The 15859-nt window shown below is 42.8% G+C and overlaps 1 protein-coding gene across 1 annotated transcript in view; it reads right to left on the reverse strand.

Moving 5' to 3' along the window:
• Positions 1–12801, reverse strand: part of LOC103740770 (lysine-specific demethylase 6A-like) — a 145080-nt gene extending 132279 nt beyond the window's left edge. Inside the window, exons 1-2 of the mRNA XM_008841449.3 lie at positions 12217–12801; positions 11947–12010 (exon numbers count right to left, since the gene is read on the reverse strand). Of these exons, the coding sequence (XP_008839671.2) occupies positions 11947–12010; positions 12217–12377 (225 nt within the window). The 5' untranslated portion in view covers positions 12378–12801. The remainder of the gene's footprint in view (positions 1–11946; positions 12011–12216) is intronic.
• Between the last annotated feature and the right edge of the window lie 3058 nt (positions 12802–15859).

Below are 15859 nucleotides of genomic sequence, written 5' to 3' on the forward strand. Positions count from 1 at the left end.
ACAAAATTTGCTCCATGTTAAATAGTAGAGGTGATAAACATTATCATTGACTTCTACCCGATGACTTTATAGACATACAGAGGCACCAAGGATCCGAGTACAACCAATTATGACTAGTAATAATCAGATACATACAGATTAGAAACGCATGTGCAAACATCTCAGTGTTAGTAGCAAAAGCAATGAGTCTTTCTGTAAGAAACATTATATTTTAAAATGAAATGGAGATTTTTTTTAAAGGTTAAAAACTCATTTAATTTTATGTCTTACAGGGCTTACACCGAGTTCAATATTGTCTAACTGTATTAATACAACAGCGAACCTAAAAATTTTATAGCCACTTTTGAAAGAGCTGTATTTTTGCTCTGGAAACCGTTATTGAGCATATTAAAACTGTAATCATATGCTTCTTCTAAAAAAATTAAAAATATTTTTAAAAATGTAGGGAACAGCATATTTTAAAATGAAATGGAGATCTTCTTTAAAGGGTAAAAACTCATTCAATTTTATATCTTACAGGGTTTATACTGAGTTCAATATTGTGTAACTGTATTAATTCAACTGTGAACCTAAAAATTTACAGCCATTTTGAAAGAGATGTATCCTTGCTCTGGAGTGTGTTACTGAATATGTTAAAGCTGTAATGAAATGCTTCTTCTAATCATGTGGTTATTTTTTTTTTTAAATTAAAAAAATAGCCAGGCATGGTAGTGCATGCCTTTAATCCCAGCACTTGCAAGGCAGAGACAGGCAGATCTCTGTGAGTTCAAGGCCATCCTGGTCTATATAGTGAGTTCCAGGCCAGCTGGGGCTACTGGGAGACTCTGGCTCAAAAAAGACCAAAATAAAATAATAATAATTAAAAATAATAATTCTTCAAAGCATAAAAATTTGCTCCTTAATAGTTAGTAGATGTGAAAAACATTACCACTGAAATCTGCCCGGTGACTTTATATCCATGCTCGGATGTGAAGGAGCTCAGAAAGTAACCGACTATGACTAGTAATAATCAGATATATAGAGATTAGAAACGCATGGGCATCTTTAGTGTCAATTGTATTAAAAATGAATTTTTCTATATGAAACTGTATTTTAATAATGAAATGAAGATCTTTTTTAGAGTTTAAAACCTCATTTAATTTTATGTCTTACAGGGTTTATATGGAGTACAATATTGTGTAACTGTACTAATTCAACTGTAAACCTAAAAATTTACAGCCAATTTTGAAGGAGACGCATACAGCCAATTTTGAAAGAGATGCATCTTAGCTCTGGAAATTGTTAATTGAATATGTCAATGCTGTTGTGATGAAATGCTTTTAATTATGTGGTTATTAAACACATAATTAAAAAAGAAAAAAAAAAAAAAGGATCTCAAGTGGGGGCATGCTGGTGCACACCTTTAATCCCAATAGTCCAGAGGCAGAGGCAGGCAGATCTCTATGAGATCAAGGCCAATCTGGTCCACATAAGGGAGTTCCAGGCAAGCTGGGGTTTTGGACACCCTGTCTAAAGGAAAAAAAGGAAAACCCTCAAGACCATTCTATGCAAAAACTAGCATTTTCACATGGCAAGCAATAAAATTAACAAAGCATTTTAACACACCATACATACTATGATCTCAATTGTGTAGGGAAAAAAAATACAACAGAATTACGCTTGTATACGTGTTGAAGTACTATGAAAAGCTTCCCAACAAACCTTTATCAGTGGCTGCCTTGAAAGTACAGTAACTAACTGGAAAATAATTTAGGAAGATTTTCTTTTTACTAACGTTCTTTCAGTAACTTTTAAATTTTGTAGTATGTGCAATTATACCTGCATGAAGGGGGCTGGAGACACGGCTCAGTAGTTAAGAGCACTTGCTGTAGAAAACTTGGGTATGATTCTCAGCACCCACATGGTAGCTAACAACAGTCTGTAAACTCCAGTTCCACGGGAATCCAACACCCTCTTCAGGCCTCTGTGGGCACTGCACTCACATGAAAACACACACACACACACACACACACACACAAATAAAATCTTTTTTTTTAAAAAAAAAAAAAAGAATGGCAGGGGAGGAGAGAGGAAGAGAGGTAGGGAAACCTATAAAGTAGAAAGTTTAAAATCGCTCCCCCTTCTGAAAATCTCAGGGGTGTTTTGCACTCCAAACAGGCAATTACTTAACTACTTTTTGCGTATCCTTCCAAAACTGTCAAAGAACTTCTAAAATGGACACATGAACACTCACTTAAGAACGCATAGTAAAGTTATGTATTACTACAAAGTAAGATTACAAAGTACAGGGGCTGGAGAAGACATCTCAGCAGTTAAGAGCACTGGGTACTCCTGCAGAGGACCTAGGTTTGAGTCCCAACATGTTGGCTAACAACTGTCAGTAATTCCAATTCCAGGGGATCTGATGCCCTCTTCTGGCCTCTGCACATATCAGGCATGCACATACATGCAGGCAAAACACTCATAAAATAAAAATAAATCAAAAAATTTTTAAGATTCAAGATACAGAGAACACATAGCACATCATCCTTGAAGAGCTAAGAAAAGCTAAAATCTGATTTTTAAAATCATTTTCCTAAACAAAATAAAAAGATGACATTATTATCTAAATTGAGAAGCATTTTCTCCAAGAAATAATTCCCATCCTATTATGGTTTGTATTCTGTTAAATTGGCCTTTACCATAAATTTTCAGAGTACTGCACACTTTTCTTCTGCTACTGATGTTCATATGTTCATAACCCTTATTCTTACCCCACCCCACTTAAGGATCTTCTAAGTTTAACAGCAAGTGATAACTGTATTACCTTCACATTCTCTACACTGTTACAGCTTACAAACCAATATGGAAAACTGATAAAATTACATGAAAAGTTTCAGTATGAATACATAGAGCTATCAATCATGCATTCATTAAATAAACTCAATTAATTACTCTATGCATTACACGCAGGCCCTATATAGCCTACCCACTACCCAATTCTTAAGACAATTTGGTAGGTGGTGTTTTCTTGACATAAATTAACTCTCTGGATAACGCATTTAGAAAATATTAATAATGCACAGTGCTATCAGTTAAATTCATCAATTTCAAAGTACTCAAAACAACAAACAAAATTAGTTTCAAAGCAAAAATGAATTCAACAAAACTTTCAAATATGCAGAGTATCAGTAACATATAAGCAAAACTAAATGTTACATGATCTAAATCGGAAACAGATTTATTCTGCAGTCAACGAACCAATAAACATTCACTTTAAGTGTGTAGCTTATCACTCCACTGAGACACAGAAAAGAAAATCTCTTAAGCAGTTTTTTTTTAATATTTTATCATTTTTAAATTTTTATTTTACGTGTAGGAGTGTACTGCTTGCATGTAACTGTACCCATGTCATGCAACGCCTGTGGAGGTCAGAAGCAAGTGTTGGATACCCTAGAACTGGAGTTACAGATGGTTGTTATCTACCATCTGCAAGACCACTGAATCTTCTCTCCAGTCCTCTTAAGCAGTTTTTTAACTATCTAAATTAGGTAAGGGTGGGAGTCAAATGTTGCACTGCCTTTTCAATTTGTAACTCAGTCTATAGAAAATCTATTCAATAAAAAAAAAAAAAAAAAAAACAGAACTTAAAAGTATCTATTCAAGGCCTGGCACAGTGGCAAACCCTTATAAATCCTAATATTGAGAAGACTGAGGCAAGAAGATTGCCTAGAGTTTGAGGCCAACGTGGACTACAGAGTGAGCTTTAGGCCAGCCAGGGCTACACAGTAAGACCATGTCGCCAAAAAAAAAAAAAAAAAAAAAAGTATCTTCATGTTACCAGGGACCTACGGATATTTTTAACAAGGGGCTGGAGACACGGCTCAGCAGTTAAGAGCACTGGCTGCTCAGAGGACCAGGGTTCAGTTCCCAGCACCCAGCGCCAATACAGCAGTTAACAACCATCCAAAACTCCAGTTCCAGGGGATCTGATGCGCTCTTCTGGCCTCAACAGGCATTGCATGTAGGTGGTGTACTTACATATATGTAGGCAAAACACTCATACACATAAAAATAAATCCAAAAAAATTTCAAAACCTAATTTTCAAGCACAAAGTATGACATTACTTCTACTTTCATTTATTGATTTAATGTGTGCTTTTGTGTATGTGTGTGTGTTAGAGAGAGCGAGAGACAGAGACAGAGAGAGAGAGAGAGAGAGAGAGAGAGAGAGAGAGAGAGAGATAACACGTTAGTTAGTTCTCTCCTTTCATCATGTGGGTCCCAGGGATCAAACTCAATCTGTCAAGCTTGGCACAAGTGCTTTTATTCACTAAGCCATTTTGCCAGCCCATATTTGTCAGCCCACATATTTTTTTCCTTACTTTTACAAACTAAAAACAATAAATTTCTATGGTACTGGAAAACGAATATACCTCTTTAAGTGCTAGTAAACAAAAAGCATACATTTTCACACATCACCAATAATCCAAATATTATAATATAAACAAGCTACTTCTAGGACTGATCTAATAATTTCCTCATATATGCAAACAAACCAAATATAGGAAATTATATGCTTCAATGGATCTTAAGCTACTTTCATTACCCACCCAGAAATAAAAATGCCAACTGTTTTCATAAAATAACCAAAAAACACACTCATTTTTTATTTTATTTTTTGGGGGGGTGGTCTTTTTGAAACAGTCTCCCTAAAGCCCCAGGTGGCCTGGGACACACTAGGTAGACCAGGCTGGCATTGATCTCACAGAGATCTTGATCTGCCTACCTCTGACTCCAGAGTGCTGGGATTAAATTTTTTAATTTTTAAAAAAGCAGTTTATGGGGCTGGAGAGACGGCCCAAAAGCTAAGAGCACTGACTGCTCTTGCAGAGGACCCAGGTTCGATTCCCAGCACCCACATGGTGGCTAACAACTGTCTGTAACTCCAGTTCCAGGGGATTTGACACCCTCTTCTGACCCTGTGAGCATTACACAACATGGGTGCACTCACACACATGCAGGCAATACACTCACACATAAAATAAAAATAATTAATTAAAAAAAATCAATTTATAACTTCTAGGTATTCTACAAAATCTTTCTATTAAAAGAAATCCAACCAGAATACTTAAGACAAACTTAAGATAGTTTAAAATAGGGGCTAGAGAGATGGCTCACCAGTCAAGAGTACTGGCTGCTCTTGTAGAGGACTGGGATTTGATTCCCAGCATCCACATGATGGCTAACAATCGTCTGTAACTCCAGTTCCAGGGGACCCAACATGTTTTTCTGATCTTCATAGGCACTGGACAACACAGGTGCACTTACACACATGCAGACAATATACTCATACACATAAAATAAAAATATTTTTATTTTTTTAAAAGATAGTTTAAAATAAACAACTATAGGGCCACTGAGATGGCTCAGCAAGTAAAAGGGCTTGCTGTCAAGCCTGAACACCTGAGTTTGATCTCCATTACATGGAGAAAGCAAGAACAGACTCCTGCAAGTTGTCCTCTGATCTCCACATGTGGCACTTGCTCTCTCTTGTGCTCTCTCTCTCTCTCTCTCTCACACACACACACACACACACACACACACACAAATTAAAGTCAGCAATTATATATTTTATTTTAAAGATTTATTTTTGATTATCTATATGTGCATATGAGTACAGGTGCCCACAGGTCAGAAGGTGGTGTTAGATTCCCTGGAGCTGGAGTTACATGCAGTTGTAAGCTGCTGGGTGGCTGCTGGAAACCAAATTCAGGACCTCTGTGAGAACACATGATGTGCTCTTAAGTGCTGAGCCTTCTCTCCAGACTCACAGCTATATTTCAGTGACAGATTCCCTCCCCCAACACAGAGAAGATAACCTCTTGGATTGACAGAGGTGCAGTCCCCAGGTCTCTACCATTATATTACTCTAGCGATGCTATGTAGTATTGTGATATTTATACTTTTACATCCTTATTCTCTATATATACTTTAACTGAAATCCTTACTCTCTAAAAAAATTTAAAAAAAATAAAAAATAAATAAAAAAAACCACCCCAGGGGCTGGCTCAGTGGTTAAGAGCACTAACAGCACCCACATGGTGGCTAACAACCATCTGTAACTCCAGTTCCAGAGGAATCCAATGCCCTGTTCTGACCTGAGGGCATTGCACCAAATGGGTGCACTTAAAATACATGCAGGCAATACACTCATACACATAAAAAATAATAAATACCAAAGAAAAATCCAGGTTTTCAAAAATGTAAAAAGTAGTCAACATAGTTACTTTATTAAAAGGTTTCACTCCTCAATTATTTCTCAGTAGCTTCACTGTAATTAGAAAAAAAAAAAGTATTGAGACAAAAAAAATTAAGAGTCAGCATTAAAGAGACAACTATTCAAGACCACGCTATATTACAAGAACTCTAAAGCAAACTCTGGCCCCTCACAGCCTTACTTTTAAGGTATTACTAACTACCATATTAGTAATTTTTAATTGATTCCATAATTTTACACAATGTATTTTGATATCAGATAGCCTCCCCTTCTCCAGCCCTTCCCCACTAAACACCCCCTCTTCAGATTTCAAGTCCTTCATTATTATCTACTCATTTATTGTTTAATTTTTGCTTTTTACAGGCCTATGGATTCCAATCCATGCCTCCCAAGTGCTCCTGAGTGTGGGTGCATGCCCTGGAGGTCTGATCAATCTACTAGGCATCACACCAGTAAGGAAAACTGACTTCATTCTCCCAACATCCATCAAATGGCAACAGAGTGTCAGCTAGAGTTGGGGCCTCCTGCCCACTTCCCCTATCCATGCTGGGCCCCTGTGCAGCTTGTATGACGTTGCAAGCACTAAGGTTCACATGTAACTACTCTGTGATGTCCAGACCAACATAGTTTCCTTTCATTCATCTACCACCTCTGGCTCTTACAATCTTTCTACCCCCTCTTTCACAATGATCCCTGAGCCTTCAGACAAAGTGCAATATAGGCATCCCATTTAGGTCTGAGCACTCCGTGGTCTCTTTCTGCAAGTTGACTATTTGTGGGTCTCTGTATTAATCACCATCTGCTGCAAGAACCTTCTTTTGTGAGTGTTGAGGGATGTATTAATCTATGGATATGGTAATAAGTCATTGTGAGTCAGTTTAATAGCATGTCTATTTAGCAAAATGATAGTAGTAGGTTCTCCCCTATGGCCTGTGATTTGTCTAGGCACAGGTTCTTGCCCTGACAACAGTGTGAGGCATGAAACTGGGCGTGGTGGTGCATGCTTTTAATCCCAGCACTTGGAAGGCAGAGGCATGCTGATCTCTGTGAGTTGGAGACTAGCCTGGAATACATAGTGAGTTCCAGGCCAGCTGGGGCTACAGGGAGACCCTGTCTCAAAGGACCAAAAAAAAAACCCACAGTGAACAGCGTCAGGTATGGTCTCCCTACCATGAAGCAGGCTTTACATCCAATCAGAAGGTGACTAGTCACTCCCATAATATTCATGCCACTATTGCACCACTGGGCTTATTTTGCCAAGCCAGTTGCCACTGTAGCGCACAGGATCAACAGCTGGGCAAGGTTGATAATTATCTTTCTCTGTAAATAACATGCATTATACCTTCTAGTACTATGAAAGCTAGCCAGCAGATATGTAGCTTCAGGACTAGTACCAGCTTGATTTCTCCTTGTTTGTTCTATAACTCAGTTATGTAGTAGTACCTTCTGAAACAGTTTATCATCCAGTCCTGGTAGGCAACCCAGTACAATGGCAATAGCCAGTATTGTCTGAGGATCTATGGGATCTCTGCTCAACAACTCCAAAAGAGGATGTCCATTCCTCGCATTGGGCTTTTAATTTGCTAGTCTATTAAGGCCACTGAACCCTATTACAGGGTAGCAATCTTCAAACTCTTTTATATTGTATGTGTATATATTGAAACTTCCATAGTAGGTTTTCACATCTTTCAAAAGGCCTATAATGTTAGTTATCCCTCCTCTTAACTCCCTCTTCTGACCTAGCCTCCCATTCCCCACCCACTAAACCTGTACTTATCTATTATTCTTCTTTCCTATTTACATCACCGCATTTTATCTCCCCTCTATGAACCACCCCCATGGTGCCTCATTAGTTTCCTAATCTCTTAGAATTTTCCAATTGAAACACACATATCTAAAGACTGAAAGCTAGCATTTACTTAAGACAGAACATGTGATGTTTGTCTTTCTGGGTCTGGGTTACCTCACTCAGGATGACTGTTTCCAACCATTTACTTGTGAATGTCATAATTTTGTTTTTCTCAACAGCTGGATATTATTCCATTATGTAAATGTCCTGTACTTTCATTATCCATTCATCAGGTGATGAACATCTAGGTTGCTTCCATTTCCTGACTATTGTTAACAGGGCAGCAATGAACATGGATGAACAGGTATCTCTATAATAGGATAGAGTCCTTTGGGTATACGCCCAAGAGTTGTATGACTGGATTATGTGGGAGATCTAGTTTGAGCTTTTTGAACTATTCGAGATCATGCTATATTTCAACAATTCTAAAGCAAGTTCTAGCTCCTTACAGCCTTATTTTTAAGGTATTACTACAGAACTACTGTATTATTAATGTTTGGGGGGAGGGGCAAAATACCAACTACTATATATGAAAACACAATCCTACAAACAAAATTTCTTTCAATGACTCTTGCATAATGGAATCTTACAAAGAATTCAGAAGCCAGGCATGGTGGCCCACACCTTTAGTCCCATCACTCGGGAGGCAGAGGCAGGGAGAGCTCTGTGACTTCAAGGCCAGCCTGGTCCACATAGTGAGTTCCAGGTCAGCTGGGGCTACAGGGAGACCCTGTCTCAAAAAGACCGAAAAAAAAAAGTATACAGAAAGCCAGGTGTGGTGGCACACATCTTTAATCCCAGCACTTGGAAGGCAGAAGCAGGGATCTCAGTGAGACTGAGGTCAGCTCGGTCTTCAAGGAGAGTTCCAGGCCAGGTGGAGCTGCAAGGAGATCCTGCCTCAAAAAGATTTAAAAAAAAAAAGGCAGAGATGAAGAGAATATTTAAATAATGCAGCTTCGTGCATGAAATAGCTTCCCAGTTTGGGTCAGAATTACAATTTTTAAAACTTACAAATATGAATTTTAAAACTGTTAAGGATCCAATAATATATAAAAGAATTTCTAAAGGCAAGCAACAATAGTCAATAACTAAATTCTAAGGATTTTTTTTTTTTTTTGGTCTTTTTTGAAACAGGGTCTCCCTGTACAGCTGTCCTGGAACTCACTATATAGACCAGGCTGGCCTTGAACTCAGAGATCCACCTGCCTCTGTGCTGGGACTAAAAGCATGCACCACCAAGCCCAGCTAATAACTAAATTTTAAGAGTTTGGGGACAAACTAAATTTGTCTGGAGTGACACAACAAAAATCATAGCCAAAAAGGGAATTCTGGCAATTAATTCTATTATCAGTTAAATAACCCCCAACTACCCCTACAGAAAAACCAGCTCTTTTAATCTTTTAAGACTTACAGAAGAAATTGTGAAACAAACACAGCTCAACATTCTACTCCCCAATGCCTACCCCAAAAATACTGATTCTCAGAACAGTTAAGAGAGGGATGAAACTAAATAATTCAATACTTCCTTCAAAGGATTCTAGTTCCTTCATTCTATCCAGAATCCAATACAAACAGATGTGAGGCTACATTCTGTCATGCTTTATACTAGTACGTTCATGCCCATAAGGAGGCGAGCAAGAACTACATGAAGGTTTCAATGCACATACTAGAGAATCTTTTAGCATTAAAGCTGATGGGTCCTGGTTTAAGTGGCTACAACCTAAACAGCACTGAGCAAGAACCAATGAAGATTATTTTTTTAATGCAACAAATCTACTCAGTTTATCAAATTACCCCATATTTTATAATTATTAATCGTCACCAAAACAATGAAGCTTCACAAATTTCTCATTTTTAAGATGTAACCACTGAAAATATTCAGTTTTTAAAATGTAAACTCAGTGCACACTAACTGTAGGGTTCACTGTTACAACATGAAATCAAATGTTAAGCGCCACCCACTGTGACTCTATCTGAATACAGGCATTCTGAGACATGGAATTATGAACCAGCACTTTACACATGCACATAAAACATCAGATTCCGTTTATTTCTTCATCACTGTAACCAAAAGCAATAGATTTAGGCAAACTTTTCCAAATGAATTATCCTCTGCAAGGAACTTTACCAGCCCAATATTAGACCAGCAATATTCATTCCAAAATAAAATGCTCCTTAAGCTTAAAACCGTTTTAATTTTTTGGAATGGCAACTTCACACTAGTCTTTTTATATAAAATACTACGAAAATACATTAGGGGTGGGGAGAATCTTAAAGACAGAGAACCAGTGATTATTAATGCTTATATCATTCCTGGGCTAATGATTGTTCATTTTTTCCAATGATAATTTTAATGAAGCCAATTAATATTTACACCGTCAAAGTTTAATTCAAGTTTTCTCTACCATTCAGAGACTGGACTTAATGAAAAGGACTATGTCCGTTTAGCTTTCTAGTCATTGTCTGAAATCAAAACTCCTTATATTTCATTACTTTTAAATAAAGACCTAAGTGTGATCACAGATAAAAAGCGATTAAAAGCCGTGGCTAAACCAAAACACAGACAAAATATAGAGATCAAAATAATCAACTTTTAAAAATTCTTTTAGGCTTTAGCCATTTTAAACTTCTGAACTGCTTCTCAACAAAAAAGCTGCCTGTCAAACGCAAACCTACAGATTTCAGTGAAAAGAGAAAATGTCTTATAGATGCAACACCGATCATACTCCAAGTTTTACGGTCCCAACTAACAAGAAAACCTTCTAATGCCATCCCAATCACATTTTGGTCAGGAGATTCAAACTGATGCAGACAGAATGAGACTCCAGCCTTTGTTCAATAGCTTACGGATGGGTAACTAAATGTGCTACAGGTTGATAAGCATTTACCAGGCTTATGCACGCTGTTTCCATATTAGAGAAAGGTACAAAAATTCGGTATGCAAATAATCTGATATAATTTTTATTAACCACTGAGCCACAAACTCCAAAGGAGAGGCCTATTATTCGCTACTCGTTACTATTTATTTCCATGTTTACCTCGCCTCCCTCCCCCAAGCCCCCCCTCCTTCACTTTCTCCTCCCACCCTGTCCCGCCATCTTGGGCCGATAGGAGCAGCCATTACTTAACTAAATGACAGCGCCAACAACTTTGCACACAAATAAACAGAGACTACACCCCGAATCGTCCCCGGCCTCCCCTGACAAACACACAGGAAACGCAGCTCCAAGTAGGAAACGCACTCACACATAACTGAGGTAGAAGATCTACGGCAGAAAGATCCAAAAAGTAAACAAGTCACCTAACTTCAGGTAAAGCACACACCAACTGAGCTACATGTCAACAGTCCAATGCAAACTCTTCTCGGACCCAAAGTCCGTGCAACTTCCCCCTTCCGGGAGCAGGGGCAGAAGCCATCCCAAAATGTTTGCTCAACAGCAGACGTCTCGAAGCGCCTGCCCGAAGGAAGAGCTTCCAAACCTGGGGAGGCAGAAGTCCGACATTTAAGGAAATCGCTTAGCATCTCGTGACCCTCAAAAGACACCTCGGGGATCACCGACCTGGCTCCCAAGGGCGGTAAAATCCGAGACAATTCGCTCGCCCCAGATGAGCTCTAGCGCTGCTGCCTCGGTTCCCCCGGCTCCAGGAGGAGAGCGATCCCACAAGGGAGCCAGCGAGGTACCCGGGGTGGTGGAGAGCAGGGCACTTCGCAGTCTCCCGGAAGCCCCTCGGCCATCGCTCGCCTCCACAATGCGCGCAGAGCTGGCTACGGGCCCCGGGGCGAGCGCGCTGCTGGCCGGGGTGACCGCGTCCGCGCTCCGGCCCGCCGCTGCCTTACCTTGCCCAGGAGGGCCTTCGTCCTGGCGCCATCTTCATGAAACCTCACGAACCCGAAGAGGCGGCTGCGGAGAAACACACACGCGGCTCGTTAGAGCTCCGGCAACGCCGCCGACCTGTCCCCGGCCGAGCCCGAGGCCCCGGCGGCACGGAGAGCGCCAAGCCCCGGTGCCCGCCCCACCACCGCCACCGGCGAACCGCACTCGGGGCCTCCGCGGAGAGCGGCGCCTGCCCGTCCCGAGCTGCCCCGGCCGCTGCCCGCACCCCGTACCTGTCCAGTCCGCCGAGTGCCTCCCTCTCCTCGGCTGTCAGGCTGGGGGACGCCTCCTCGCTCTCGCCGCTCGCTTTTCCCGCCGCCATTTTCTTTTCCTCATCACCGAAAGCGGCGGCGGCAGCGGCGGCGGTAGCGAGCGACACTCCGCAGGATTTCATGGAAACGCAGCGAATTCACAACTCCAACGCCGACACCCCCCCTCCCCGGGCCGGGGCCCGCAACGACGCCCCCGATCTCCGCACGGGACCGGCACACCAACTTTATCTCCGCTTCCTCCTTCGCCGCGAAAGGCGGCGGCGAAAAATCCCAAAGCGGTGAAGGCAGCGGCGGCAGGGGCTGCGGACCACTGGGTCGGGTAGCGGAGACTGCTCGGCTGTAGGGTCACATCGCGGGGGCGGGCAGGGGGTAGCCACGGGCGGGGACGGCGGGAATGGCCGGAGCGCGCGGGGTTCGGGAGCTCTGGGGGGATTCGTAGGAGACACAAACTTCCCCGGCACCAGCACAAAGTTGTTGTAATTGTGTCACACAGCGAACCCCACGCCGCCGCCGTGACCCCCCCCCTCCCCGCCTGGCCGGCGCAGCCAATCGGAGTGGCCCCCTCGCCTCACGTGATCTTTGTTGACTCGCGTCAGCCGTGGCTCCACTCAACTTGCTAGCTGCTTTAGCCCCGCCCACCGAGGCCGCCACGGACTGGGGAGCGGGACGCTCGCCAATTCTGACCGGTGGTTGGCTGCTGGGCGCGTCTGTCCCGCGAAGGGTTGTCACAGAGTAGGAGCAGCCGGTTAGGTTGTGCTGCTTAAATACACGGGCAGAGAATGGAGGGTCCCGGCCGTGTCACCTCGGGGGCCGCGGCGGGCTGGGGCCAGCGGGGGGAAGGGGAACGATGGGGAAGGGCGAGGTCCGGCACCGCCCGCAGCGGGCACGAGCAGCGGTCCGGGAAGCCTCGGAAGGCCTCTCTGCCCGCGAGCCCGGGGATAGGCCCAGACTGCGACTTTCGTAGTCCCGCGTGTTCTGATGGTGCCGATCGGCACACGGCCAGGAACCGCTGGAGTCGCCGGGAGGCGGCGCACAGTCCCGGACCTCTGCCCTCGGAAGAAGGCGCACACGCTTTTGCCCCCGCTGGAAATAATGGCCTCCATGAGGAAGGCGCCCGGGTAACAGAAGCGACCCTGTTCCCCGCGGCCCGGCCGCCGCCCTAAGCCATTGCAGTCCGTGCAGTCCGGAGCCCCGCACCCTCACTGAAAGGGAAGGGGACTACGTCCCCGGATCCCCGCCCACACACCCCGGGCGGGAAGGAAAGAAGAGTCGCCTGCGGGGGTCTGGCGCGCTGGCCGCGGCACCCCACCGCCAAAGAGCTGTCTGTTGGCAGCACTTTCGGGCCAAATTTCCCTGCTGCTTGCGTTTACCCTGAGCCCTAGCAGTACTTGATCAGACTGTAGAAAAAAAGCAATGAAAATGTGTTAAGGGGCATCGCCAGAATGTTGGGGTCTGTAGCTGTGAGCTCTGGGTCCTTCATGGAAGAGAAGAAGCTGCTTGCGGAATTGGCCCGAGAGAAACAGGATCCTCATCACAGCTTGCAGTCCGGAAAAGCCTTTTTCTACCTCCACTACCTACGGAAACTCAGCACTAACGCTTGCCTGTTCTGTCCTTCAGGTGCAAATAGAAGTCTGGTGTTCGGTCCATAGTGTAATGGGGAGAAAGACCAGGCCTCCCCTCGGCTATTTTGAAAAGGCAGATTTAACCTGGTGTATCTCGTGTAGCCAGTCAGCTACACGGCACGCCTCCAGTCTTCAGGGGTAGGAAAGCAGTCGTTAAATATTAATGACCATATGAAGAAAAGGCCCCCTTTATAATCAGGATTTTATGTTTTCAATAATAAGTTTACACCTGTAACCAATAGGATATATTTAAATTTGGATTTCAAAGTAGCCAATTGCTGAGTCAGTAAATCCTAGCAGTATTCAGTGAGCAGCTCTGAAAATCCCAACTGATTTTGCACACGGACACAGCTTTAAATTGTTCCCCGGAGACTAGTAACTAGATGAACAAACTCAAGTTTTATATAGATTATATTTCATGTTTAATTACTGCCTCTAAAACACCTCTTCTACTCTTTATTGTATTCTGTTTTGTTTGAATGCGTACAGGGGGCTGAATATTTCTATAGCTAAATTAACACATGCATCGTTAACTATCACAAATGGTGACCTTCAAAACCTGGGAGATTTTTGGCCCCAGTATCACACACACACACACACGAGAGAGAGAGAGAGAGAGAGAGAGAGAGAGAGAGAGGAGAGAGAGGAGAGAGAGAGGAGAGAGAGGAGAGAGAGAGGAGATTTGCACGAGCAGAGAGACAAATCTGCCAGTATTTGGCCATCTTCCCAAAGTTAGTGGTTCCTGATTCAGTCCCTTTCCAAGAATGGTAAGGCTGCCCACTGCCCACCCCTCAAATCCTGCCTTCCCACCATTGCCAGGTTATAGGAGAGGTACAATGATGGGAGGGGGTAAAATCTAGCATAGTTGGTTTCTGATCATTGCTCTGCACAGGCTGTGTGACCTTGGGAAAGTTACCTGTCCTCTAAGCCAAAGCTGTTGGGGTTTGGGGGTGATAGGGTAGTGGTCTTGTTTGTTGGGGGGGGCAGGTTTTATGAGACATGATCTCATGTGTAGCCCAAGCTGGCCTGATGACCTGAGCTCAATCCCTGGAGCTCAGAACAGACACCCATAAGTTGTCTTCTGACCTCCTGCCTCAGACTGAGTCAGTGCTGAGATAGACATGCAGTTCCACATCTGGCTAAACCAGCACTTTATATTTATTCCAACTACCAGGCTCTATTCTCCATCAAGCATGAGGCAGTATCCATAGAGTAACGGAAGCTTTTACATAACTTATTTTTTGGCTCTAGCATAGTTTATTATCTGTCAAATGGATGTAAAATAGGCATGAAGCCTTTCTCCTTCACTGGAGAGAAAAGTAAGAGGACTGATTAAATTGATTTTATAATAATTATTACTATGAAAAGTAAATCTGGGCTGGCAGTGTAGGTCACTGGTTGCCTAGGGTGCATGTTCAATCCCCGGCGCCACATTAACTGAGTAAGGTGGCACAGGCCTGAAATCCCAGCACTCAGGAAGCAGAGAAATCAGCAGTTCAGGGTCATCCTGGGCTACAGAATTGGGGGTGGGGTATTAAAATGTGGAAGGAAGAGTGGTGTCACTAAAGGATCCCAATCTGTGATACCATAAATCTGAACTCTAATCCTAACTTTACCACTTAATAGTGGGGCAGCATTCAATAACTTAGGATAATTTGAACTTCAGTTCCCTCCCTCTCATCTGTGAAAAAGAAACTAAGGGCTGGCGAGATGACTCAGCCAGTAAAGGCATCTGTCACCAACGCTGATGACCTGAGTTCAATCCCTGGTGCCCAGAACAAACTCCCATAAGTTGTTTTCTGACCTCCACATGCACACTATGGCACACATGCACTCACACACTAAATGTAAAAAAAAAAAAAAAAAAAAAATTTAAACGATAACCAGTTAATGACATTATTTTAAACATTAGATGCTATAAGATAGGTGAAGTACCAGATAGGTACTATGGATTCAAAGACTTCATTAGGACTGGGGGTGTG

This window comes from Nannospalax galili, unplaced genomic scaffold (assembly GCF_000622305.1).
Source record: "Nannospalax galili isolate Female #2095 unplaced genomic scaffold, S.galili_v1.0 scaffold3181, whole genome shotgun sequence".
NCBI lineage: Eukaryota > Metazoa > Chordata > Mammalia > Rodentia > Spalacidae > Nannospalax > Nannospalax galili.